The sequence below is a fragment of the Chenopodium quinoa genome, unplaced genomic scaffold (assembly GCF_001683475.1).
Source record: "Chenopodium quinoa cultivar QQ74 unplaced genomic scaffold, ASM168347v1, whole genome shotgun sequence".
NCBI lineage: Eukaryota > Viridiplantae > Streptophyta > Magnoliopsida > Caryophyllales > Amaranthaceae > Chenopodium > Chenopodium quinoa.
Window position 1 is genome coordinate 16,366 of NW_018743003.1, and position 26,866 is coordinate 43,231.

General features: G+C 42.8%; 1 protein-coding gene across 1 annotated transcript; it reads right to left on the reverse strand.

Annotated features, from left to right (window-relative positions):
• Positions 1-23,650: 23,650 nt before the first annotated feature.
• LOC110729797 lies at positions 23,651-25,514 on the reverse strand. Its single transcript, XM_021909574.1, has 2 exons — positions 24,971-25,514; positions 23,651-23,967 (listed from the first exon to the last, which is right to left on the reverse strand). The coding sequence occupies exons 1-2, from the start codon at positions 25,512-25,514 to the stop codon at positions 23,651-23,653; spliced, it is 861 nt and encodes a 286-aa protein (XP_021765266.1).
• Positions 25,515-26,866: the final 1,352 nt, after the last annotated feature.

Here is a 26,866-nt window from a genome sequence, read left to right on the forward strand (position 1 = left end):
TTCTTGGTGAACGTAGGTGCTAAGTAAGAGGAGGGTAGCCGATAAGAATTAAACATGGAGAGTAGCCGACTGTTTGTCAATAGGTATGCCCCTCTTAAGTAAAAATGAAAACTGAGTATGGAGAGTAGCCGACTGTTTGTTAGTAGGCGTGCCCCTCTTAGTACAAAATTGAATATTAAGTATGCAAACTTTTATTAAGTAGCCCTTGACTATTTACATCATTCAAAAGAAATATTTCTTAAGATTATCTACATTCCAAGTTCGAGGCAACGGTTGTCCGTCTGGTGTTCCCAGACGGTAGGTACCGTCTTTGACCTCTTCACAGATTCGGTAGGGTCCTTCCCAGTTGGGAGTTAGTTTGCCAGACTCATTATCCCTACCAACTGCTTCCATATTTCTAAGTACAAAGTCCCCCACTTTGAGTGGACGCCTGTGTACTTTTTTGTTGTATGATCTAGTCATTCTCAGGCGGTAAATTTCATGGCGCAAGACAGCATTGCCTCTCCTTTCAGGAAGTGAGTCTAATGCCAGGCGCATGGCTTCCCAGTTTGTCTCTTCGTCATATAGCATTACTCGAAGAGTCGGCTCGTAGTGTTCTATTGGAAGAACAGCTTCCGCACCATAAGTTAGGAGGAACGGAGTTTCTCCAGTCGCCCCTTTCTCAGTCGTCCTAATGGCCCAGAGAACATGTGGTAATTCATCCGCCCATAGGCCGCCTGCTTGTTCAATCTTTTTCTTGAGACCGTCTGAGATGATTTTATTAAAGGCTTCTACCTGGCCGTTTGCTTGTGGACGGCCGACAGATGCAAAGTAGTGTGCAATTCCTTGCTCAACCAACCAGCTTTTGAGAACAGGCGTCTCAAATTGGGGACCATTATCAAAAACCATAGACATGGGAACCCCGAACCGGGTGATGACATTTTTCCAAATGAATGAAATTACATCCTTCGTCTTGATTCCCTTTACAGCCTCCGCCTCTACCCATTTAGTGAAGTAGTCGACGGCAACAAGTATGTACCTCCTTCCGCCTGTAGCAGGCGTATATGGACCTAGAATATCCATGCCCCACTTAGCAAACGGTAGTGGGCTATGAATGGTAGTGAGGTCAGTAGCCGGACGGTGAATTAGCTTGCCAAACCTTTGGCACTTATCACATTTTTTCACCATCTCCATTGCATCTGCTTCTAAAGTAGGCCAAAACTAGCCTTGCCGCCTTGCCCGTTGAGCAAGCGTCCTACCGCCTATATGGGAAGCACAGTAACTAGAGTGAAGATCGTCTAGTATCTCTCGTCCCTTTTCTGGAGTAACACACTTTAAGAAGGGTTGAAGGTACCCCCTTTTGTGAAGTTCTCCCTTTATTATTTCAAAACTGGTTGCTCGTTTTTTCAGTGCTGCCGCCTGTTTATGATAATCCGGCAGGGTACCGTTTGTCAGATATGCCCTGATTGGATCCATCCAGGTTGAGCTTCTGTCTAGGATTCCAATAGGGTCTTCCTCGATGCTTCTCTTCTCCATTACTTCCCAAAAAACAGTTCGAGGAGTATCTCAGGAGGCGGATGATGCTAATTTTGACAGTGCATCCGCCTGGTTGTTTTCTGATCTCGGCACTTGGGTCAGATGGAAATCCTCAAGGGAGCCGACTGCTTGTCGGACCGCCTGTAAATACTTGATCATGGCCGGATGGGTTGCTTCGTATTCGCCATTGTACTTACTCACTATCAATTGTGAATCGGAACAGGCGTCTATTTTTCTTGCCCCTGCCGCCTTGCACATGCGGATTCCGGCTAGTAAAGCTTCATATTCTGCTCCCACCAAAGTCTAAAACCGGGAGTATAGGACCTACAATCGGAAGCCCGAACTTCTGGGCCACAAATGTAAAAAGCCTCGTGTCCCAGATGAGGAATACGAGAGGATAATAGAGGCGGGGTTTTTTTTGAACAAACCACAACTGCCCTCTCAATCGGAGAATTAATAAGTGTGCCCAAGAATTGGGTGCCAAAACACGAGTTCCTTTGAGATGAGGCGTTTTTTATCCGCCTGTAAGCTAAGCAACCATTTTAAGAAACGTAGGTCACAAGTGCCTGGTCCAATTATGCCGCTTGTATATATTTTATGTTTTTCTTGCCCTTAATCATTCTCCTTCTAACCAGACGGTTTCTTTTCTGCAGTGAGAGCTTTGGCAATGTCGCCCGCAGACAAGACACCAGCTAAGTCTGCCGCCGACATCCGTAGAGAGAATGCGGAGAAGAAAAAAGCTACCCAAGCGGCAAAAGATAAGGTACATACGCCTGCTTCCTTACCTCATATTTTGTAAATTTCTTGCCGGCTGACTTTTGTACTTGCTTTTTGGTTCAGGATGGGGGCAAGGCGCCTCGCTCCCTTACAAAGCTTATCCGACCCCGGCCGGGGGAGGAGCCGGCCACCCAAAATAAGGCGAGGAAGACCTCCTCCCAGACAGTTCCTAGCCGGCTGACGGTTGGAGGGAAGTCTGTAAAAAACACAGGTCTGGGGTTCAATCTAACCCCAGGCAGCCGAATGTTCCAGGGGCATCAAGGGGGGCTGCACCGCCAAGGGCGTCCAGCGCCTCTGTGCCGGCTGAGGGCAGTTATGACCCTCACCCAATTTCTCAAGGTACAATATATCCGTTCAACCCTTATTTGCTTGGCAAGCCCATGCGGGTCAAGTCGCACTCCCAGCTCCAGCCAGAAGACTCTTCTAGCAGCCGACAGTCAATAGGAGGGAAGTATGTTGCTTTCTCACCATCTCTTTCTGGTGCAGATCTCTCCCCTCGCTGGCCGGATGTACAGAAGTACGTCTGGGCCATGCTGAAGGCCGTCCCCAGGGAGGAGAAGGAGGCGATCCCAAGGATCAATACCTTTAATGCTGATCGGGTCATGGTCAACCTGGCTAAGGTATTGATTTTTTTAACTGAATATTTCCAAGGTATTGTGCCGTTTGACCCTTTTAACACCGTTTGGCTCTTTGCAGTCCATGCTTCGCGTGGAGGGGCTCAAGAAGGCCTACGCCCGCAAGCAAGAGGAGGTAAGACGGGCTAAACGGGATGCTTTTGATGCTCATAACGTTGACCAATATTCCATGATCGTGCATGAATTAGAAACTAAAAGCATAATCATGAAACTAGCGGACTCCATCAAAACGCTCCAAAAGTTCCTCAACGAGGCTCAAATTAAGCTCCACAACCTTCAAATAGAGAAGGAAAATGCAGAAGAGGAGGTGAAGAAGACGTCTGATTCTCTCAAACTCCTGGAAATAACCAGGAAGGAGAATAATTCGCTGCTGACTGAGAACATCCGCCTAAAGAAGAAGGCGGCTTCAGCCAGTTAGAACTTCCAAACCACCTTGGAAGCAGAACAGAGCCGGCTCATTGAAGAGAATGAGCAAGATTGTGCCAACTGTATGCATATGGCTTGGTCCCTGGTTCATCTGGACACGGACTATGCCATCTGGGAACTTGCCTACAAATACGCTGATCTTGCTATTGAGGCCCAAGAGACAAAAAAGCCGGCTCCGGAGCCGTATGAAGAGTGGGTCAAGAAGCAGATTGAAGCCACGCAGGCGGAGATCGACTCAGACGGAGGGGAGTTGCCCCAAGTTGAGGATCAAGGAGAGATTTCCCCCCTTCCTTCTTTAGAGGCCGCCTCCAAGGGCCCGACTTAGTGTTAAGCTTTATGCTATTCAATCCTTTCCGGCCTGCGTGCCGTGTACTTTTCTGTATAACTTTTCCAGAGAAGGGTTCGGGTAACATTTGAACAAATTTTAATATATGCCGACTAGGTCAGTTTTCTTTGTCACTTCTTCTCAAATTAATTTTTGTTTTTGCAATTTTTTCAATTTTTTCAATTTTTGCAATTTTTGCAATTTTTCGTTACATGAAATTTTGTGGAATGCCGGATCCATATACTGTGATATGCCGGATGCATTGCCTCTGCCTGCCCCTGGATGGTTGTTTGCTTATAGTTACCAAGTCTAAGCAGGCAGCCGCCCATAAGCATCCGTACAAAAGAGCATGAGGTCCTTAACCATTTTACAACAGGACTGCCGGCTGTGCCGGCTTAATCAAACTCAAGGTACTCGCTTGCCTGGCTGCAGTCTATCACTTGGTTCTCTGACAACGCCGTTATTGGCATGCAGGCGGCCTAGGATCAGATGTATGCTCTTCAAACCTTTGCTAGGTATAAGACAAGATTCTGGCCTTGTTTCTAATGTCGTAGCTGGCTGTAATGCTTTCTTGCAAAAGCCGGTTGCGTACTAAAGTATAGATTGCCGCCTGTATTGCCTTGGGGCATAGTCAGGCGGATGCTGAGTATTGGGTTTCGTAGCGACCCTCACTACGCAGAAAGAAACCCGCTAAGACCCGCCCCCATAATAAATGCAATTAACATGCAAAACATAATTAAAACATAATTAAGGATAAAAGATTATATCGTTGATGCGTGCTTCGCTCTACTATGAGCTCTTACTTGAACCCCGAAAATACGAGGTCTCCAACGGGACCTTACCCTCAAACTCGACCCGAGCGTCCTAAGTCTTGAAGGTTAGTCGAGACCCGGACAAAAAAAACTATGAGTTTTACGAATCAAAGTTTACTCAAATCAAGAATTGCCTTTTAATTCCACTCAAGGTTGTTCTTTCCCAAATACCCAAACTTTGGTATTTATAGGGAAATGAACCCTTGAACTTCATTTCCCAACCAATGTAGGAGAATGAATAATTTTGATGATTAATTTAATTCCAAAATAAATTAATTATCAAATCAGTCACAATGCAACAAGTGTCAAGGGGAAAGAGAGGGTTAGGTGAGGACCATGAAACTTGGGGGGGACCATTGCCTTGCTCCCCAAGGCATGCTCCAAGCCTTTGGTCCCCACTCACCACAAACTGCCTCAAGCAAGGGCTGTTGGGCTGCTGCGAGCTAGCACACCAGCTAGCACTGCCAGCAGCCTCGTATCCCCAGCCAGGCAATGCGTGCTGGCGCTGGGCGATGTTGTGCTGCTGTTGCGTGCCAGTGCTAGGCGCTGCTAGCAGCTGGCGCTGGTGCTGGCCCTAGCCTCTCTCGCCATCGCACACGCACACACCCTCTCGCATAGCAAGCACAGCTAGGCCAGCATACGCATAGCCCAGCCAGCGCACTAACGCACGCAAGGCCTAGCATGCATGCTGCTAGCGAGCCACACATGCTGGGCTTGGTGCTGCTTGCTAGCTTGATGTGCTTGGTGCTGCCATGTGAAGGCACGCACACAAGCACACAGCTACGTGAAGGCTCGGTGCTGCATTGCGAGGCTGCTGGGCGATGGTGCACAAGCACACGCACACACGCATGCGCCTAGCACTGCGATGGTTCTATGCGTGGTGCTAGGGTGCTGCGATAGTGCCCACGCACATGCACACACACAAGGGTGATGTGCTTGGTGCGATATGGCTGCGATGGTGCCTAGGCATTATGCTAGGGCTGCGATAGCGCCTAGGCACTCATGCCTCGCCTAGCACACCATGGTGCGCCTAGCACACACATGGTGCGCCTAGGCTTACGATGAGCTGGCCAAGCCTTGCTACGGCCAAGCTCATACTTTTCGCTTGTGATATTGCGACGCTTGGTCTTGACGCCCTAGGCTCGATATCCGATGTCTGTATTCGTAAAACTCTGTCGACTCATTAAATCCTTCGGATTAATTCGTCGTCTCGGATCGGTTGTTCGATTGGGTTCGACACAAAGGGTTCAGTTAAGATTAAGCTGTAATATTAATTATACCTTAATATTACCGACCAGAAGCGGCCTCCACCTAGGCATTCCGATCACTTGACCTTACTGAAGAATTAGCTCTGTAATAATTCTAAACCCTCTATCAGGATAACACACTTGTTGGAAGGACACCATTCCTTTCAATATCCCACTTGTCCTTCTAGATAAGTGTGCATATAGTGTATAGCCCATTTCCTATGTCACTTAATGTCTCTTCGTGAACTATAAGGTAAGATTCATCGCCATCCTTATTACGTTCAGAAGTGTTTCTCGATCTCTGAGTTCGACTGTCAATAAGCAGATGATTTCTAAAATCCATCTGAGCACGGCCATGCATTTTCACATTCTCACTCATCGAGCGGCCTTGTAAACAACAAAGACATATTCCCTATTTGTTAATAGGGGGACATTCCCAGTCTTGCATTGTATGTTTCTCTTTCTAAGAGGACCTAATCTCCCGAGTGTTCCCGTTATGATCCCCAGTTACGGCAGACGTTAGGCAACATCAATAAGATTAGTTCTCAAACAAGAACACTTCACAATACTCATGGTCGAGGAAACGAGTTCCGATAGCTATAATGATAATTGTACTTATGACAATTTGAATCTCTTAAAGTACTCTCATAGGTCGATCCAGTGCAGTTCCAAACTGGCACCTGTGCAAATGATTTATTACCATCATGTCCTTGCAGCACAAGAAACGGTGCTGTAAATCATACTACACACTAATCTCTGGTGGTCATCAATCGTCCATAATTTAGATGAACTCTATTAGGGATAATTTTCGAATTACATATTCAATGTTCAATTAACAGGTGTTTTTTTTATCCAAGATATGGTCTTGATACCCTGTTTTGAATATTTCCATAAATTGAATGGACTTATTATTTAATTCTAAACCCCAATTAAATAGAAATGGAGTGAATGATAATTTTGCACAAAATCAATTACTCCATAAATGAATGGTTTCAATACAGTGTCTTACATTAAAACAACAAGTTTAATTAAAACACATGTACAGGGAATTTCAAAGCCAATCTCCAACGTGCTTGATTCCCATTGCCTAAATGTGCTTGTTGTGTTTCAGTTGAGGCAAAGGTTTAGTCAAAGGATCGGCCACATTATTATCTTTGCCGATCTTGCAAATTCTGATTTCACCTTCGGATTTCCATTCCCTTATCATGTGAAATCGCCTTTTGACATGTTCGCCCTTCTGGTGCTCTCTTGGCTCTCAAGCCTGAGCGATAGCTCCATTGTTGTCACAGTAGGGATCTATCGGACCCTTGATGGAGGGTACAACACCAAGTTCACTGACGAACTTCCGAATACAAACAGCCTCCTTAGCAGCTTCTGAAGCAGCCAAGTATTCGGCTTCAATTGTAGAGTCTGCAGTTGTGCTCTGCTTGGCACTCTTCCAGCTAAATGTTCCTCCATTTAGGCAAAATATGTACCTTGACTGTGACTTGAAGTCGTCTCTGTCAGTCTGGAAGCTAGCGTCGGTGTAACATTCAACAACCAAATCTTTATGGCCACCATGAACCAGGAATTTATCCTTGTTCCTTTTCATGTACTTTAGGATATTCTTGGCCGCAGTCCAATGCGCCTCTCCTGGGTTTGATTGGTATCAGCTCGTAGCACTCAAGGCATACGAGACATCTGGCTTGGTACATATCATGTCATACATGATCGATCCAATTAGCGAAGCATATGGAATCTGATCCATTCTCTCTCGCTCAACAGGTGTCTGTGGACACTGTTTCTTGCCGAGAGTTACGCCATAGGACATGGGTAGATGCCCTCTCTTGGCATTCTCCATATTGAATCGTGCCAGTACTTTATCAATGTAAGTACTCTAGCTCAATCCAATCATCCTCTTAGATCTATCCCTGTAGATCTTGATGCCCAATATGTACTTTGCCTCTCCTAAGTCCTTCATTGAAAAACACTTTCCCAACCAGCCCTTTACGGACTCGAGTAATTTTGTGATGTTTCCAATGAGCAGTATGTCATAGACATATAGGACTAGGAATGCGATGTCACTCCCACCAACCTTCTTGTATACACAAGATTCATCTGGATTCTTGAGAAAACCAAACTTGCTGATGGCTTCATCAAATCACAGATTCCAACTCCTACTGGCTTGCTTTAGTCCATAAATGGACTTCTTAAGCTTGCAAACCTTTCTAGCGTTGCTCGGATCGACAAAACCTTCTGGTTGTGTCATGTACACAGTTTCTTCCAAAATCCCATTTAGGAAGGCGGTTTTGACATCCATGTGCCATATTTCATAATCGTAATATGGAGCAATCGCTAGAATAATCCGGACAGACTTTAGCATTGCAACTGGTGAAAAGGTTTCATCATAGTCAATCCCGTGGACTTGCCTATAACCTTTTTCCACCAGTCTAGCCTTGTATATCGATACATTTCCATCCTTGTCTGTCTTCAATGTGAAGATCCATTTGCAACCAATAGGTGTGTAACCCTCGAGCAAATTCACCAAGTCCCAGACTTGATTTTCAGACATGGAGTCCATCTCGGATTTCATGGCCTCTTGCCATTTAGCAGAGTCGGGGCTCGTCATAGCTTGCTTGTATGTCGCTGGCTCATTTCCATCCATAACTAGGATGTCTTGATCATCGGTTCAGACAATACCAAGGTATTTGTCTGGTTGAGTTCTTTACCGTTGCGACCTACGAAGGGTAATAGGTAGAGCATTTACATTTTCTGTTTGATTCTGACCAATCTTCCTAGCTGCTTCCAAAGCATTTAGATTGTTAGTTTTATCAGGTTGACATTGTTGCTCGTTCTCTCGAACTTCGTCGAGTTTGATTTTCCTGCCACTTGTCATTTTAGAAAGGTGTTCCTTCTCCAAAAAGACACCATCACGAGTAAAAAACACTTTGTTCTCGGATTTATTGTAGAAGTAATACCCTTTGGTTTCTTTTGGATATCCCATAATGATACACTTACCCGATTTGGGGTGAAGTTTGTCCGAAATTAATCGCTTGACATATGCTTCGCATCCCCAAATCTTGAGAAAAGACAACCTAGGAAGTTTCTTAGTCCATAATTCATATGGAGTCTTTTCAACAGCTTTTGACGGAGCGCGGTTCAGTGTTAGTGCCGCGGTTTGTAGCGCATGTCCCCAGAAAGAGATAGAAAGTTCACTAAGACCCATCATTGATCGAACCATGTCTAACAAGGTTCGATTCCTCCGTTCGGATACTCCGTTCCATTGAGGAGTTCCAGGAGGTGTCAACTCTGAAAGAATACAATTTTCTTTCAAGTGATCGTCGAATTCATGGCTCAAATATTCGCGACCTTGATCTGATCGAAGTGCTTTAATTTTCTTGCCAAGTTGATTTTCAACTTCTTTCTGAAATTCTTTGGATTTCTCAAAAGATTCAGATTTATTCGACATTAATTAGATATAGCCATATCTACTTAAATCGTCGGTGAAGGTGATGAAATATCGGTAACCTTGTCTTGTGGGTGTACTCATTGGTTCGCATACATCCGTGTGTATTAGACCTAATAAGTCACTTGCCCTTTCTCCCAACTTGGAGAATGGTTGTTTTATCATCTTGCATAATAGACATCCTTCGCAATTTTCAAACGACTCCATCTTGTAGAAGTTTCTTGATCGTTTAACGTTAATATGGCCAAGACGTAAATGCCACAAGTAGGTTTGATTTGACTCGATGGTCTTAACCCTTTTGGCGGTATAATCAATGTTATAGACTTGTTTGTCAAGAGAAAGCACATAAAAACCATTTTCTGAATATGCTTTACCATATAAAACATTATCGAAATAAAATGAACAACTATTGTTCTTAATTCGAAATTCAAAACCTTTGGCGTCCAACGCCGATATTGAAATAATGTTTTTGGTATCTCTAGGAACATGATAACAATTATCAAGTTCTAAGATAAGCCTAGAGGGCAATGACAAACTGAGAGTTCCAACGGAGGCGGCAGATATTCTTGCTCCATTGCAGACCCGAAGCTCGACCTCTCCCTTCTCTAGCCTCCTATTTATCCTTAGTCCCTGAGCATTGGAACAAAGGTGTGAGCCACATCCGGTATCTAATACCCATGATGTTTTGCTAGGGAAGTTTAAGTCTATAACAAAAATACCTGATGAAGAAGCAACGGTGCCATTCTTCATATCTTCCTTGAATTTGAGGCAGTCCCGTTTCCAATGTCCCTTCTTCTTGCAGTAGAAACATTCGGAATCGGATTTAGAAGAGGCTACCTTCTTGTCCTTGCTGCCCTTGGCAGTGTTTGACTTAGGCGAAAAAATTTCTCTTTTTCCCTTTAAAGCTCCTCTTCTTGCCCGGATGTTTGAATGGCTTGTCCATACTCACCATGAGCATGTCATGCTTACCCTCATCCTTGAGGGTTTGCTCGGCTTGCTTCAACATACCATGAAGCTCGGTGAGGGTTTTCTCCATGCTATGCATATTATAGTTCATCTTGAACTGATCATAGCCTTTGTGAAGCGAGTGGAGAATGATGTAAATTGCCATCTCGATTGAATACCCAGCATCAAGCCTTTCCATGTTCTTAAATAATCCAATCATTTTGAGGACATGCGGGCTGACTGGCTCTCCTTTCTTGAGCTTGCTCTCAAGGATCTGCCTGTGGGTTTCAAACATTTTAGTTCGTGCCTGCTCTTGAAACATATTCTGAAGCTCAGAAATGATCTCAAAAGTTGTCTCCTTTTCAAAGAAAGTCTTTTGAAGGTCCGGAGACATAGTGGCCAACATGATGCATTTGACACCCCGATTGGCACTTTTCCATCGGTTATGGGCAGCCTGAGTGACCTCCTCATTGGGAGCGTCGGGCATTTCCTCATCAAGGACGTATTCCTTTTGCTCTTGCATTAGTACAATGCGCAGATGTCTTTGCCAATCAAGAAAGTTTTGCCCGCTCAACTTCTCCTTGTCGAGAATTGAGCGTAAAGAGAATTGGTTGTTGTTTGAGTTACTTGCAGACATTAATCTACAATTGAAAGAATTTTGAAATGTAAAACCATTCATAAATCAATAAGTTGAAATTTAAAAGCGTTCATGCATATCTTCAATCTTATTGAGCATTTTATCCACGCATTAATAAATTGTCCCTTATGGGCGAGAATAAAATGATTTCGAGATCCCAAAGATTATTAAGGGACCTAGGGTTTCTATGTCGGTTGATTTAAGTGAACTTAACTAATCGTCGCAACATGTAGAAATCCTAGACATGCATCTAACATTCATATATAACAATAGTATATATATAAAGCATAAATTGATGCATTTGGCAACTAGCATGACCCCTTGAAATCTTCAATTTCCATGGGTCTTCATCTTGGCTCATCTTTATCGAAACGCCGTCTTGAGACATCTTGGCCAAAATAAAATAACTAGCTAGAACGACTAAGATTAATTTAAAGTACAAAAATACTTAACGGTTCGCATACCGTATTTAGATTTACAAAAATACATAACGGATCGTAGTCCGTATTTTCTATCCTAGTCGGGCCCCACTAGTTGCCATTTTCAATAACCTGTTTTGAAAACAATCTTCCATTCACGCATTCACTATTTGTGAATGGCCCATGAAAATTATGAAATACATAATTAAACACGCAAAACTAGTAACTAACTTAGATGGTTAATCCAATTAACGTGCCTAATTATACTAGTTAAAGCTGTTTAATTCATTATTTCTAAAAGTAAATTGCTCAAGCAATCAAATAAGCTCCCACTAAATTCCGCATCCATACTTAATTAATCCGATTAATTAAGTTGGCATAACCAATAATTTGTCTAAATAAAACTTTTTGCAAAAGCCGGAGAAATCGAGGTCTAACCTCGTTAACATAATTACATAAATAATTTAAAACGGCAAAATTTTCGCAAAATTGAATAGCTCATAATTAAGCAACGAAGCCTCACCCAAGCATGGTGCATTGCGCACCATTGCTGCTAGGCAACAGTGGGCTGGCTGGCTGAGGCTTACTGCCTCGCTGCCCAGCAGCAGCACAAGCTCGCCAGTAGCTTACGCCACACACGCACCAGCAGCGTCAAGGGCTATGCTGGCGCCTGGTGCTAGCATGCTGCGCCCAGCACAACACACTACGCTGGCCAGCACCACGCATGCTTGCTCGCATGCTGGCGCTTGCCAGCAAGTGGGGGCTGGCTGGTGCTTGCTACCAGCCAACTGCCAATGCCATTTCCCAAGCCTTGCACCTTGACACCTCTCGCCACACATCCACGCAATATTGATGCTTAGCCATGCGCGCACCATAGGCAGGCTACATGTGGGCTGTTAGGCAGCCCGGCTAGCCTTTATGACGCTTGCGGTTTTGCATCGATTTGCGTGCATTTTACTCGGGATTTTAATCCCAATTTATGTGTGGCATAAATTAATTCTAAATTTTATTTTAGAATCAATTTGAGAAAAAAATTAAATTTGAGGAAAAATCAATTTTAGTGGTGCACAAGCCTAAATCATCCAAAATTTTATTTTTGAACAAATATAGGTCTTTCTTTATGCTTAAAATTAAATGAGCTATGTCCATAATTAATTTTGGCCAATATGCAAATTAATAATGGATTTGACAAATGGGAGTTGGAAAAATAAATTAAAATATTTTCCAATTTTATACTTGTGTAAAATAACAAAATTACATCTTTCAATATGAAGTTTAATCAAAATTTTACTCACAAGTATTTGAACTTCATGGATTTTAATCAACTAAAATGAAAAAATCCAAACTTTGTTCAATATGGAATTCAGGGTTAGAGTTCTAATCAGTTAAACCTTTAAAGATTAGAACTTTAACATACTTGGGAACTTAAATTTACACATTCACATTAAACATTCACACATTCTTGCAATTAATTTGCAAAATTTGTGAAAAATAAGTTTATGTTAAAAGGCATATCAACTCAAGCACTAATTAAAACTCCATAATTATGCTTAAGGATATTTAAAATAGCAGTAGATTAGGGATGCAATAATGCATTTAATCTAACCTTGTAATGCTTGCATTAATCAAGGCTTAAAAGATTTAAAATTTTCGTTGAAAAACGAAAAAACCCCAAAAACTTAGGTTTCCGGTTCGAATTTGGCTTCTGGACAGTTCTCATAGAGGGTTGAATCTGTTTCAGAATGTCGATTCCACTCAAAAATAAATTCTAATCTAATCTAATTAGATGAACATGAACCAGAAAAATAAATTCTTTAAAACACCTTAATTAAACAATAATTGCAAAAATTAAAAGGAGCGTGGCTCCGATACCGCTGTTGGGTTTCGTAGCGACCCTCACTACGCGGAAAGAAACCCGCCAAGACCCGCCCCCATAATAAATGCAATTAAAAAGCAAAACATAATTAAAACATAATTAAGGATAAAAGATTATACCTTTGACGCGTGCTTCGCTCTACTATGAGATCTTACTTGAACCCCGAAAATACGAGGTCTCCAACGAGATCGTACCCTCGAACCCGACCCGAGCATCCTAAGTCTCGAAGGTTAGTCGAGACCCGGACAAATAAAACTATGAGTTTTACGAATCAAGGTTTACTCAAGTCAAGAGTTGGTTTTTAATTCCACTCACGGTTGTTCTTTCCTAAATACCCAAACTTTGGTATTTATAGGGAAATGAACCCTTGAACTTCATTTCCCAACCAATGTGGGAGAATGAATAATTTTGATGATTAATTTAATTCCAAAATAAATTAATAATCAAATCAATCACAATGCAACAAGTGTCAAGGGGAGAGAGAGGGTTAGGTGAGGACCATGAACCTTGGGGGGCACCATTGCCTTGCTCCCAAAGGCATTCTCCAAGCCTTTGGTCCCCACTCACCACAAACCGCCTCAAGCAAGGGCTGCTGGGCTGCTTCCAGCTAGCACGCCAGCGAGCACTGCCAGCTAGCCCAGCCAGCAGCCTCGCATCCCCAGCCAAGCAATGCGTGCTGGCGCTGGGCGATGCTTGTGCTGCTGCTGCGTGCCAGTGCTAGGCGCTGCTAGCTGTTGGAGCTGGTGCTGGCCCTTGCCTCTCTCGCCATCGCACACGCACACATCCTCTCGCATAGCCAGCACAGCTAGCGCACTCACGCACGCAAGGCCTAGCATGCATGCTGGGCTTGGTGCTGCTTGCTAGCTTGCTGTGCTTAGTACTGCCATGTGAAGGCAGGCACGCAAGCACACAGCTACGCGAAGGCTCGGTGCTGCATTGTGAGGCTGCTGGGCGATGGTGCACAAGCACACGCACACACGCATGCGCCTAGCACTGCGATGGTGCTGTGCGTTGTGCTAGGGTGCTGCGATTGTGCCCACGCACAAGCACACACACATGGGTGTTGTGCTTGGTGCGATAGGGTTGTGATGGTGCCTAGGCATCATGCTAGGGCTGCGATAGCTCCTAGGCATGTTGTTATGGTTGCGATAGCGCCTAGGCACTCATGCCTCGCCTAGCACACCATGGTGCGCCTAGGCTTGTGATGAGCTAGCCTAGCCTAGCTACGGCCACGCTCATACTTATCGCTTGTGATTTTTTGACGCTCGGTCTCGACATTTTAGGCTCGATATCCGACGTCTGTATTCGTTAATCTCTGTCGACTCATTAAATCCTTCGGATTAATTCGTTGTCTCGGATCGGTTGTTCGATTGGGTTCGACCTGAAGGGTTCAGTTAAGATTAAGCTGTAATAGTAATTATAACTTAATATTAGTGATCGGAAGCGGCCTCCACCTAGGCATTCCGAACACTTGACCTTACTGAAGAATTAGCTTTGTAATAATTATGAACCCTCTATCAGAATAATACACTTGTTGGAAGGACACCATTCCTTTCACTGAGGTCAACAAGGTCTGACCTTACGCATGGGTGCTTGGGCCAGCTAGGGTGCTTTTAGGCAAAAGCTGGCTGCCGATTAAGGTCGGTTGTAACCCACCGGCTGTATTGCCTTGGGGCAATAGCCAGTTGTAACATATGATGCAATTCACCGGCTGTATTGCTTGGGGCAATAATCGGTGAACTTTGAAGTCAACAGGGTTGAACTTCAGCTTGGTAGCGGTTGCCGGCTGGGGTGCCTTTGGGCAAAAGCCGGCTGCTAAACAAGATTTAATTCACCGTTTGTATTTCTTTGGGGCAATAACCGGGCGTATCTTGATAGCAATAGGTCATTCGAACGGCCATGGGTTATCTCGAACCTAAACGATTAAAGCCTTTTGAGTTTATAACGCATAGAACAATGTACCACCCAGAATGGAGATGTTTTCTTCGACGAATTCACCCGGATGGGCATCGCCGTGTTCCTGCTCACGGATAGAGCATGCGGCTTAGAATATGTTGGCTTTGGGCCTTTAAATAGCTAAGTTAGGTACCTAGCTTTTTAATCATTTTAAGCAAACGGGTGCCCGGTTGTGCATTGCACAATTGGGTCTTGGTAGGTGCCCGGTTGTGCATTGCACACGAGACTTTAGAATTAAAGCAATTGAAATAAAGTATTCCTTTTCATTCATATATACTCTATTTATAAAAATATTTACAACTCCTTAGAAGTAGTACTTTTACAAGTTATCTACATTCCTGGTTCTGGCTAGCAGCCTGCCATCTAGTGTTTCCAGGCGATAGGTGCCGCCTCTCACTTCTTCCATAATCCGGTAGGGGCTTTCCCAATTGAAAGGAATGGTGTCCTTCCAACAAGTGTATTCTTCCGATAGATGGTTCATAATTATTACAGAGTTGATTCTTCAGTAAGATCAAGTGATCGGAATGCCTAGGTGGAGGCCGCTTTCGATCAGTAATATCGAGGTACAATTGATATTATAGCTTAATCTTAACTAAACCCTTGGGGTCGAACCCAATCGAATCACCGATCCGTGACGACGAATTAATCCGAAAGGATTTAATGAGTCGACAGAGTTTTACGAATACAGACGTCGGATATCGAGCCTAGGGCGTCGAGACCGAGCGTCGCAAAATCACAAAGCGACAAGTATGAACATAGCCCTAGCACCACACTAGCCTAGCCATGTGGACGCTAGGCTAGTCGAGCTAGCATGCACCTAGCATGGCTAGGCGCAAGCCTAAGCACACTAGGTGTGCTAGGCACACCATCGCAGCCTAGGTGCACCATCGCAGCCTAGGCACACCATCGCTGACCATCGCAACCTTAGCATCATGCCTAGGCGCTATCGCAGCCATGGCATGATGCCTAGGCACCATCGCCGCCTACCGCAAGCAATAGGAGCACCAGGGGCACCTGGTAGCCTATCGCAAGCACCACAAGCACCAGACAGCCCATCGCAGCTAGCAGCGTGCTTGCTTGGATGCCATGGTGCGCATGGCAGGGCCACACATGCACCAAGCACAGCCATCGCAGGCGCATGTGCATGTGCGTGTGTGCCTTGTAGGGTTTCGTAGTGACCCGACACTACGCGGAAGGAAACCCACCAAGACCCGCCCCCTTAATTTAAACAATTAACAAGCATATTAAACTTAATCAAACAAGATTAAGAACAAGAATTATACCTTTGACGCGTGCTTCGCTCCCAAAGAGCTCTTACTTCTAAATCCCGAAAATACGAGATCTCCGATGGATCGTACCCTCGACCCGACCCGAGCGTCCTCAGTCTTGAAGGTTAGTCAAGACCCGGACAAAATAACTATGAGTTTTACGAATCAAAGGTTTACTCTTACTTAGAGTTGCCTTTTTAATTCAACTCAAGGTTGTTCATTTCCCAATACCAAAGCTTGGTATTTATAGGGAAATGAACCCTTGAACTTCATTCCCCAACCAATGTGGGAGAATGAATAATTTTTGCTAATTAATTTATTTCTAAAATAAATTAATAAATAAATCTAATCACAATGCAACAAGTGTTAAGGGGAGAGAGAGAGAGTTAGGTGAAGACCATGTACCTTGGGGGGGACCATTGCCTTTCTCCCCAAGGCATGGCTCTAAGCCTTGGTCCCCACTCTCCTCAAAAAACCGCCTCAAGCATGCTGCTGGGCTGGCAGTTAGCTGGCACTGCCAGCATGCCCAGCCAGTTAGCACCAGCCCACCAAGCAGCCTTCGCATCCCAGCCAGGCAGTGCTGCTTGGTGCTTGACGATGCTTGGCGCTGGTGCGTGCCAGTGCTAGGCGCTGGTGCGTGCTGGCGTTAGCCCCAGCATCCCACGCACATACGCACACACCTCGCGCATCCAACATGCGTGCTGCTAGCGAGCCACGCATGCTAGCCCCCTTTGTCTCGCACCATACGCACACATACCTTCGCATCATCTCTCGCACATGCACTAGCCACGCACCATGTGCACTAGTCATGCACAGCGTGTATTGGCCTCGCATCACACGCACACCCACGCATCACACAGTAGCCTTGGTGCGTGGTGATGCTAGGCTGCTTTGCGTGGCCTTGCAATACGCTGGCGCCCGCCCCTCGCATATGCATGGTGCGCTGCTTGGTGCTGTCATGCGAAGGCTAGCACACAAGCCAGCACGCATGCTTCGCCAATGCTAGCCAGGGACCCATGCTAGCACTTGGTGCCAGCGATGGTGCTGCCATGCCAGGCACGCACGCATGCAGCACCTAGTGCCTGCGATGGGCAGCAATGGTGCCTGGCCTTATGCTAGGGCTGCGACAGCTGCGATGGGTTGCTCGGTGCGCCTGGTGCGCCTATTGCTTGCGATGGTGCACCTAGGCTGCAATGGCGTGTCTAGCACACCTAGTGTGCTTAGGCTTGCGCCTAGCCATGCTAGGTGCATGCTAGCCTGAACTAGCCCAACATCCACATTGCTAGGCCAGTGTGGTGTTAGGGCTATGTTCGTAGTTGTTGCTTTGTGATTTCGCGACACTCGGTCTCGACGCCCTAGGCTCAATATCCGACATCTGTATTCGCAAAACTCTGCTGACTCATTAAATCCTTTCAGATTAATTCGTCGTCTCGGATCGGTGATTCGATTGGGTTCGACCCGAAGGGTTCAGTTAAGAATAAGTTCTAACATCAATTGTACATTGATATTACTAATCGAAAGCGGTCTCCACCTAGGCATTCCGATCACTTGACCTTACTGAAGAATTAGCTCTGTAATAATTCTGAACCCTCTATCGGAAGAATACACTTGTTGGAAGGACACCATTCCTTTCATGCCTTGCACCAAGCATAGCAGTGCTAGGCACTGGCTGATGTGTGCTAGTGCGAGGGCACCTGGCAGCATCGCCCAGCACGCATGCTAGGCCCTTGCGTGCGTAGGTGCACTGGCTGGGCTAGCAATGCGTGTGGCGCATGTGCGTGGGGTGCATGGCTGATGCGTGTGCGAGAGGTGCAGCGAGGGATGCGAGGGTGATGCGTATGGTGCGAGGCAAAGGGGGCCAGCATGCGTGGCTCGCTAGCAGCACGCATGTTGGGTATACGAGCATGTGCGAGAGGTTCAGCGAGGATGCGTGTGGTGCGTGGGATACTGGGGCCAGCGCCAGCACGCACCAGCGCCTAGCACTGGCACGCACCAGCGCCATGCATCGACCAGCACTGCCTGGCTGGGATGCGAGGCTGCTGGGTGGGCTGGTGCTAGTTGGCAGCAGCCCAGCAGCCCTTTTGTTAGGGCGGTTTTGTGAGGGGTGGGGACCAAGGCTTGGGCAAGCCTTGGGGAGCAAGGCAATGGTCCCCCCCACCTCTCCATTGTCCTCACCTAACCTTCTCTCTCCCCTTGACACTTGTTGCATTGTGATTAAATTTATTTATTAATTTATTTTAGAAATAAATTAATTAGCAAATTTTTCATTCTCCCACATTTCTTGGGGAATGAAGTTCAAGGGTGCATTTCCCTATGAATATCAAAGGCATGGTATTGGGAAATGGACAACCTTGAGTGGAATTAAAAAGGCAACTCTTATAACTAGAGTAAACCTTTGATTCGTAAAACTCATAGTTTTGTTTTGTCCGGGTCTTGACTAACCTTCAAGACTTAGGACGCTCGGGTCGGGTCGAGGGTACGATCCATCGGAGATCTCGTAGTTTCGGGATTTTTAAGTAAGAGCTCTTCGGGAGTGAAGCACGCAACAAAGGTTTAATTCTTGTTCTTAATCTTGTTTGATTAAGTTTATTATGCTTGTTAATTGCTTTAATTAAGGGGCGGGTGTTGGGGGTTTTCTTTCCGCGTAGTGTCGGGTCACTACGAAACCCTACAACGGTATCGGAGCCACGCTCATTTTAATTTTTGAAATTATTTTTTAATTAAGGTGTTTAAAAGAATTTATTGTTCTGGTTCTTGTTCTTCTAATTAGATTAGATGCTCGTTTTAATTAATTTTAAAACTCGATTTTATTCTTGATTTGGCTGTCGAACCCAGATTTTGGCTCAAAAATAGTGATTTTTTGGTGGAATCGACATTTTGGAACAGATTCAATCCTTTTAAGGGCTTTCCAGAAGCCAAATTCGAATCAGAAAACCCATTTTTTCTGGGGTTTTTCGTTTTTCAACAAAAATTTTAATTCTTTTTAAGCCTTGATTAATGCAAGCATTACAAGGTTAGATTAAATGCACATTTGCATCACTAATCTACTGGTTTTAAAATATCCTGGAGCATAATAATGGAGTTTTTTTATTAGTGCTTAAGTTGATATACCATTTTTCACATAAACTTGTTTTTCACAAATTCTGCAAATAAATTGCAATAAAATGTGAAAGCTTGTTGTGATCTTGTAATTTTAAGTTCCTATAATGTTAAAGTTCTAATCTTTAAAAGTTTAAATGATTGGAACCCTAACCCTAAATTCCATGTTGAACAAAGTTTGGATTTTTCATGTTTAGTTGATTAAAATCCATCAAGTTCAAATACTTGTGAGTAAAATTTGATTAATCTTCATATTGGAAGATGTAATCTTGGTATTTTACACAAGTATGAAAGTTGGGAAATTTTTATTAGATGATTAGTTTATTTTTCCAACTCCCATTTGTCAAATCCATTATTAATTTGCATATTGGCAAGATTAATTATGGACATGGCTCATTTTATTTCGAGCATCAAGTAAGACCTAATTTTGTTCAAAATAAAATTTTGGATAATTTAGGCTTGTGCACCAATGAAAATAAGTTTATTTAAGTCTTATTTTATTTTATTTTATTTTTCCTCAAATTAATTCTAAAGTGTAATTTAGAATTAAATTATGTCACACACAAATCGGAATTAAATTCCGAGACATGGCACGCAAATCAAGGCAAAAACACCCAAGCGACACCAAGGCTAGCCGGGCTGCCTAGCAGCCCACATGTGGCTGCCTATGGTGCGAGCAGGGGTGTGCCATGATGCTGCTGTGCGCTGCTGTGTGGCGGGGAGGCTTGGGGCTGAGTGTAGAGCAGTGGCGAGGGCTGGCTTGCGGAAGGATGCTGCTGGGCAGCATGGCAGCAAGCACCAGCACAGCGCACCACTTGCTGGCCGGCGCTAGCTTTCTAGCCAGCATGCGTAGCATGCTTGGCAGGGTGCTGGTGCTAGCAGCGTGGCTTGCTGTGCTGGGCACAGCATGCTAGCACCACGCACCACAACACAAGGCATGGCTGCCTAGCTGCCATGGTGCGCACCCACCAAGCATTTGCGTTGGATTTTTTCTTGATTTTGAGCTATACGATTTTGCGAAAATCTTGCCGTTTTAATTATTTTAAATAATTATTTTAACGAGGTTAAAAAGCTCGATTTTCGATTTTGCAAAATTTTGACAAATTATGGGTTATGCCGACTTAATTAATCGGATTAATTAAGTATGTATGCAGAATTTAGTGGGATCTTAATTAATTACGTGAGCGTTTTGCATTTAGAAATGATGGATTAAACAACTTTGACTAGTTTTAATTAGGCGCGTTAATCGGATTAACCACCTAAGTTAGTTACTAGTTTTGTGTGTTTAATTATGTATTTTGTAAAATTGCATGGGCCATTCACAAATAGTGAATGGGTGAATGGAAGATTGTTTTCAAAACTGGTTATTGAAATAGGCAACTAGTGGGGCCCGACTAGGATAGAAAATACGAACTGCGTTCCGTTATGTATTTTTGTAAATCTAAATACGGTCTGCGAACCGTTAAGTATTTTTGTACTATTAGATTAATCTTAGTTGTTCTAGCTAGCTTTATTTTATTTTGGCCAAGATTCTCAAGACGGCGTTTCGATGAAGACGAGCAAAAATGAAGACCCATGAAAATTGAAGATTTCAAGGGGTCATGCTAGTTGCCAAATTCATCATTTTATGCTTTATATATATTGTTGTTATATGTGATTGCTAGATGCATGTCTAGGATTTCTATATGTTGCGACGATTAGTTAAGTTCACTTAAATCAACCAACATAGAAACCCTAGGTCCTCTAATAATATTGAGCTAAAATTTGCCGTTCCAAGAACAACACTTACCGAACTAATGCGCGTACGTGATGGACTACGCCAAAGCGAGACATCACTACTTCCCTAGGAACGTAAGGTATACTAAGTATACAAGTTGTCTTGGTTTAGCTCAACGATATCAGTAAGGAGTCCTTAGATGTCGTGGCAAAAGAGATAAAATGTCAAGGATGCATTAGATGCGACATTTTATCAAACCGAGAGTAACTTGGAGCTATTAGCAATTGGATTTCTTACCTTAAGATATTTAATGATTAAGACAAGCCAAAGCATGCTTAACCATTTCTTGATCTTTGGGATCTCGGAATCATTTTATTCTCGCCAAAAGGGACAATTTTATAAATGCGTGGATAAAATGCTCAATAAGATTGAAAATATGCATGAACGTTTTAAATTTCAACTTATTGATTTATGAATGGTTTTTCACTTCAAATTCTTTCAATTGTAGAACAATGTCTGCAAGTAACTTGAAAAACAACCAATTCTCTTTGCGTTCAATTCTCGACAAGGAGAAGTTACCCCTGATAATTGTTAAATAACTCAAATAAATACCATGTAAGTAATAATTACAAATATAAATTTAAATATGGATTTTAAAATTTAAGTTAAGAATCACCCAGCCACTGATGACCTAAAATTGACACAAAATACTAACACAAAATTGGCTTAATGTGGTTATGTATTGATACAAAATTTTGTTGGTGTCGTATGATGCGCCAATTTATAATGGTAGGTATCACAAATTTTAATTTAATTATGATTAAGGAACAATTTTTATTTCTTATCATAAACTCTATAAAAAAAATTATCTTATAATGGTAGGTATGACTAACTTTATTGTAGTCGTTTATTATTAAATCTAGTATTATTTTTGATATAATTTTAAGTATTATTAATTTTTCTTTACTAGATGCCGTATTGAGTACTTGTGATATAGTGCCATGAGCTAGATAACTTTTCGTGATCAAGCGCACTCAATATTTTACTACATCCGTCCCCAAATGATTTCCCATTTGGCAAAAACGCGAGAATTAAGAAAATAAGAAGATGACGTACATAAAATACTTAAAAAAATGTGTAAAGAAACAGAATTGTATCTGTACCACAAATAAATGCATGAAAAGGAATAAATTACATACATATGGCTGGAGGTACAAAAATTTAGAGAAAATATAAGGGTATTATAGGTAATTGAGTGAAACAAAACCAAAAAACAATGAGGGTATTTATAGGACCCAAAAGTGGTAAAAAATAGAAATGGGAATAAAATTTAGGGTCACCCAAAAAAGAAAATGGGAAAATCATTTAGAGACGGTAGGAGTATTGGTTAATTGCACATGATCAAGTGCACGCAAGATCCAATCACAAATTTCGTGACAACACCAATATATTATAGTTTTGGATAAAGTGGAATTAATAAATTTATCTTTTATATATATATTTTTTTGATTAGTTATTGTAATAATTTAATAAATTTATCTTTTCCAATTCTTTTTAGTAAATTTTGACTTTTACCACAACAAAAAAAAAAAAAAACCACTTACCACTTCACATTTTAAAGTTTTATTTTCAAAATTTAGGTTGTTCGGACGGTGGTTTGGGGGGGAAAGGCGGTGGAGATGGCAAGGGAAGGGAAATATACGCTTCGCCGGTACGTAAGAGGGAGTTTGGAAGCAGGTAGGTGGGGGAGGAGGTTTTTTTCGAGTGACAAGGAGGAATTGGGTGGGAGGATGGTGGTTTAGGGGAAGGGAAGGGAAGGGGATGGGTGACTGCCAGGGGGTTAGGGTTACACCGCCGCCGAGTTTCAGGGGCGGAATTGTTTGCCGACGTGGGAGGGAAAGGTGGTGAGGGGTGGAGGCAACGATGGTGGGGGGATGGGGTGTTGGTCGGTGGGTGGTGATGTTTTTTTTTAAATAATTAATTATTAATTATATAATTATTTTAAAAATTAAATTATTATAAGAGAGTCAATTGTGTACTGCCACGTGGCATAATTAGTCAAAATGACTAACGGAGTTGATGTTCGTTAGTAATTTGGGTATTTGGTGATATTTTTATTAAACTCAGGTGTATATAGTGAATTTGGAAACTTTCATGGGTGTATGGTGAATAAACAAATTACTCAGGGCTATATGGTGAGAAAACTGTAGAATTAAAGTTGGTTTTTACCACCAATCACCCCCAACTAACGAATTTTGTCCATGAACCCGTTAGTGGGGCCTACGGCCTACCATGTACATGTGTCACCATATTATTGGATAAAAAATTAAATTTTTTATAATATAATACAAAAAATTGGCCTCGAGAACTGATCACATAGCCAAAGAGTTTGCTTCATGTAACTCTAAATGCACATCTTGTTGGATTCAATGTCATGTTGTCCTTGCGAAGTCGTTCAAAGAACTTGCGGTGTGCAATGATGTGGCTTGGTCGATCTTTTGAATTGATGATCATATCATCAACATATACCACTACATCTTTATGCACCATATCATGTAACAAAGTTGTTAACCAAAATGTCGATTTGAAGTAGACATAACCCATCTTTTGGACTTGCTTTGTTGAGATCCCTATAATAAACACATATTCTGACTCTTCCATCTTTCTTATGAACTAGAACCACATTGGCGATCCATTCTGGATATTTGGAAACTTTGATGAATCTTGTGGCTAGTTGCTTCTTGATTTCATACTTGATTTTAAAAGCCACATTAGGTTTCATGCAACGTAGCTTTTGCTTGACGGGCTTCATACCTGGAATGAGTGATATTGTTTGTTGAGCTATGTCCCTGTCAATACCAGGCATACCTTGATATGACCAAGCAAATACATCAAAAAATTCACTAAGCAAGTTAATAAGTTCTTTGCGTTCTTCTGGACTTAGTGTTAATAATCCAATTTAAACCTCTTTACGGGTAGTATCATTGGAAATATTAATTGTTTCTATATCTTCAATTACTGTAGTTTTTTTTATTGTGTTCTTCCATTGCTTTTATTATTTCTTTGTCATTTTTATCATTAGAAAAGCAATATTGATCAGGGTTAGGGGAATGGCACGCATCGTAAGCAAAGGTACTCATATTATTGAAATCATTAACCATTACATCAAAGAGGGAGAGGTCAGCTGCGACCTTGCTAAGATTATTGGGGATAGATGGAGGATACTCAACAAGAGACTCGACACTAGGAGGAACTACAAAAAAAGACACGACAGCATATAGGGGTTTAGCCTTAGATCGTAGGCTTACAGACAAACTTAGACTAAGACTCGGACTCAAACGATTCATATTCATCAAACATAGGACCTTCGCCACTAGTGACTTTCAACTTCTCTTCGCTTGGAGTAGTGATCTTCACAGTCTTGCGCCAACCCTTCACAACACCTTGCCTTCAGCTAGGACAATGAGCTAAGTGGGGTCAAAGTCCTTGTTCGACATAACATCCTAGATGAGCGCAAAGTTATCATTGTCGATGCGCTTTGGTTCGTTCCTCTCGAGCCCAAAGAGAAAATTAACAACAATATCATCAGAGCCTGAACTAGTTGGTTCCCTAGAAGTTGGGAAAGGAATGCTTTCATCGATGAAGTCAAAATCCATGGAGACTTCAAATCCTGACTCGTGCCTTCCATCATTAATTAAAGGTTACGAATCCATGGGCATTTCCTTATTCTTGGCATGATTCTTGTTTTGAGCGATCATCCTGAGCACAACTTGCTTCACATCTTCCTTTGTTAGTCTGAATCCCAAGCCAAAGGTGTCCTTCTTAGGTGCGCTAGGATAGCCTCAAAGTCTAGCTATTTTCTTCTTGATACCAAGGGTCATCCAAGGGAAATGCCCTTGTTTTTTCATGATTGCATTATCATGAACATTTGAGTAAGGATCAAAGTCAAGGTGGTACTTCTCTTCCTCCTCGATCATAAGAAAATCCTCTAAAGAAAAGCCCCAAAGATCTTCATCTTCTTCATCATGCTCGACATGAACAATGGGGGTATCGAGGAATTGAATGCGCATAGGAAAGGCATCAATAGAGATTGGAATCCCTCCAACTATTGCTTTAACTTTTTGATATAGCGAAGAAGGAATCACCTTTAACTCATAAAGCCAAAGGCGTCCTAGGAATAGGTTGAAAGAAGCTTTAATGTCCACCACTTGAAACCTGGTGCGACGTTCAATAGCTCCAGTAGTAATGTTCAACATGACAGTACCCACGGCTTGACGACAAGCATTATCATAAGCTCGAATCCCTTGAATAAAGGGAGTTAGTTCTTCATCTTTTATGCCAAGCTTCTTCGCTGTGCAAACTGGGCCTACATTGATCGCGGAGCCATTATCATCTAAGCTCATAGGAACATTCATTTGCCTGCACACTACACTGAGGTGCAGTGCTTTGTTGTGTTGATCACCTTTTGGGGTCAATCCTTGTAAGAGAAAGAAATGAAATTGTTTGCGCTCTATAATTCAGTAGTGAGAAAGTTGGCTAGCCCTTGAGGTTTCATGTCATTATGAACTCCCACCTTAACAAGAGCGTTCATCACAAAGTTTTGATGTTTGTGGGAGGTAGCCAAAAGCTTCCAAACATTCATTTCCACCTTAGTTTTTTGAAGTATCTTGACCACATCGTTGCTTAGGGGATCGATGGGGTCAATTAATGGCTATGCTTGTGGTAGAAGTTGAGGTGCATTAGGTTGTTGCAACCTTCCAGTCCTAGTGAGGACCTCGACTTCAAGATCACCCCACACCTCATCACCAACCTCAGGGTTCATAGCTCTGAGAGGTGGATAGGTCATGTCCTTGAGATGGATATCTTCATCATCACTGTCCCAAATTCCAGTGACTTTTTCATAGTTTGGGATAAAAATAATTTATGGAAGAGGTTCATCCACATATTGGATGAGTATTGATGAATCAAAGGAGATTACATCTCCAGCGATAGCCATGACTTTAGAGAGTGGACCTGTTTGAATGTTAGGCTTCTTGGCCTCTAAAGGGCTAGGAAGTTGATTAGCATTAATCAGGTCTTTGATAGCAACCTTTAATTTCCAACATCGTTTGGTAGTGTGACCCCCATGTTGGTGGATATTGCAATGAGCATTGGGGTCCTAACTGACACTTCTACCTTCAAGTTTGGGCTCTTAAAATGGCCCGATAAGCATGATTAGCCCTTAACTTTGAAGGTGAGCAAAAGAAGTTTCATAATTCATTCCCAAAGGTGTGTAAACTCTCCTTTTCCATTGGAACTTTGGTGCGGGAGCATTAAAAGCCAACACATCATTGATGTTGTACTGGCTAATGTTGTTGGTAGTATTATTGGGCTTGGAAGACGAAGAAGAAGCTTGTTTTCCCAAGCGTTGCTATTGTTGTTGTTATTACCACCAGCAGTCTTTATCAGTTTATCTTCAATTTCATTGCCCACACTGTATACAACTTCAAATGTGTTCAATGGCAAGAATCTAAGATGTTACCTGTACTTGTGAGTTAGATTTTCAATAAAGAGGTGAATCGTCTCCTTTTCTTTAGGGGGATCAACTAACTGTGCAGTTGTTTCCCTCCCCCTATTTTAATAAGCGGGGAACCCTTCATTCTCTTTCTGTTTGAGGGTGGAGAGCTCATGTTCAAAAGTTCTAGCTTGAATGTTACACTTGAAACGAATCATGAAACTCTCAGTGACATCTTCCCAAGTTTCAGTGTACTAGGCATCTAGAGAATAG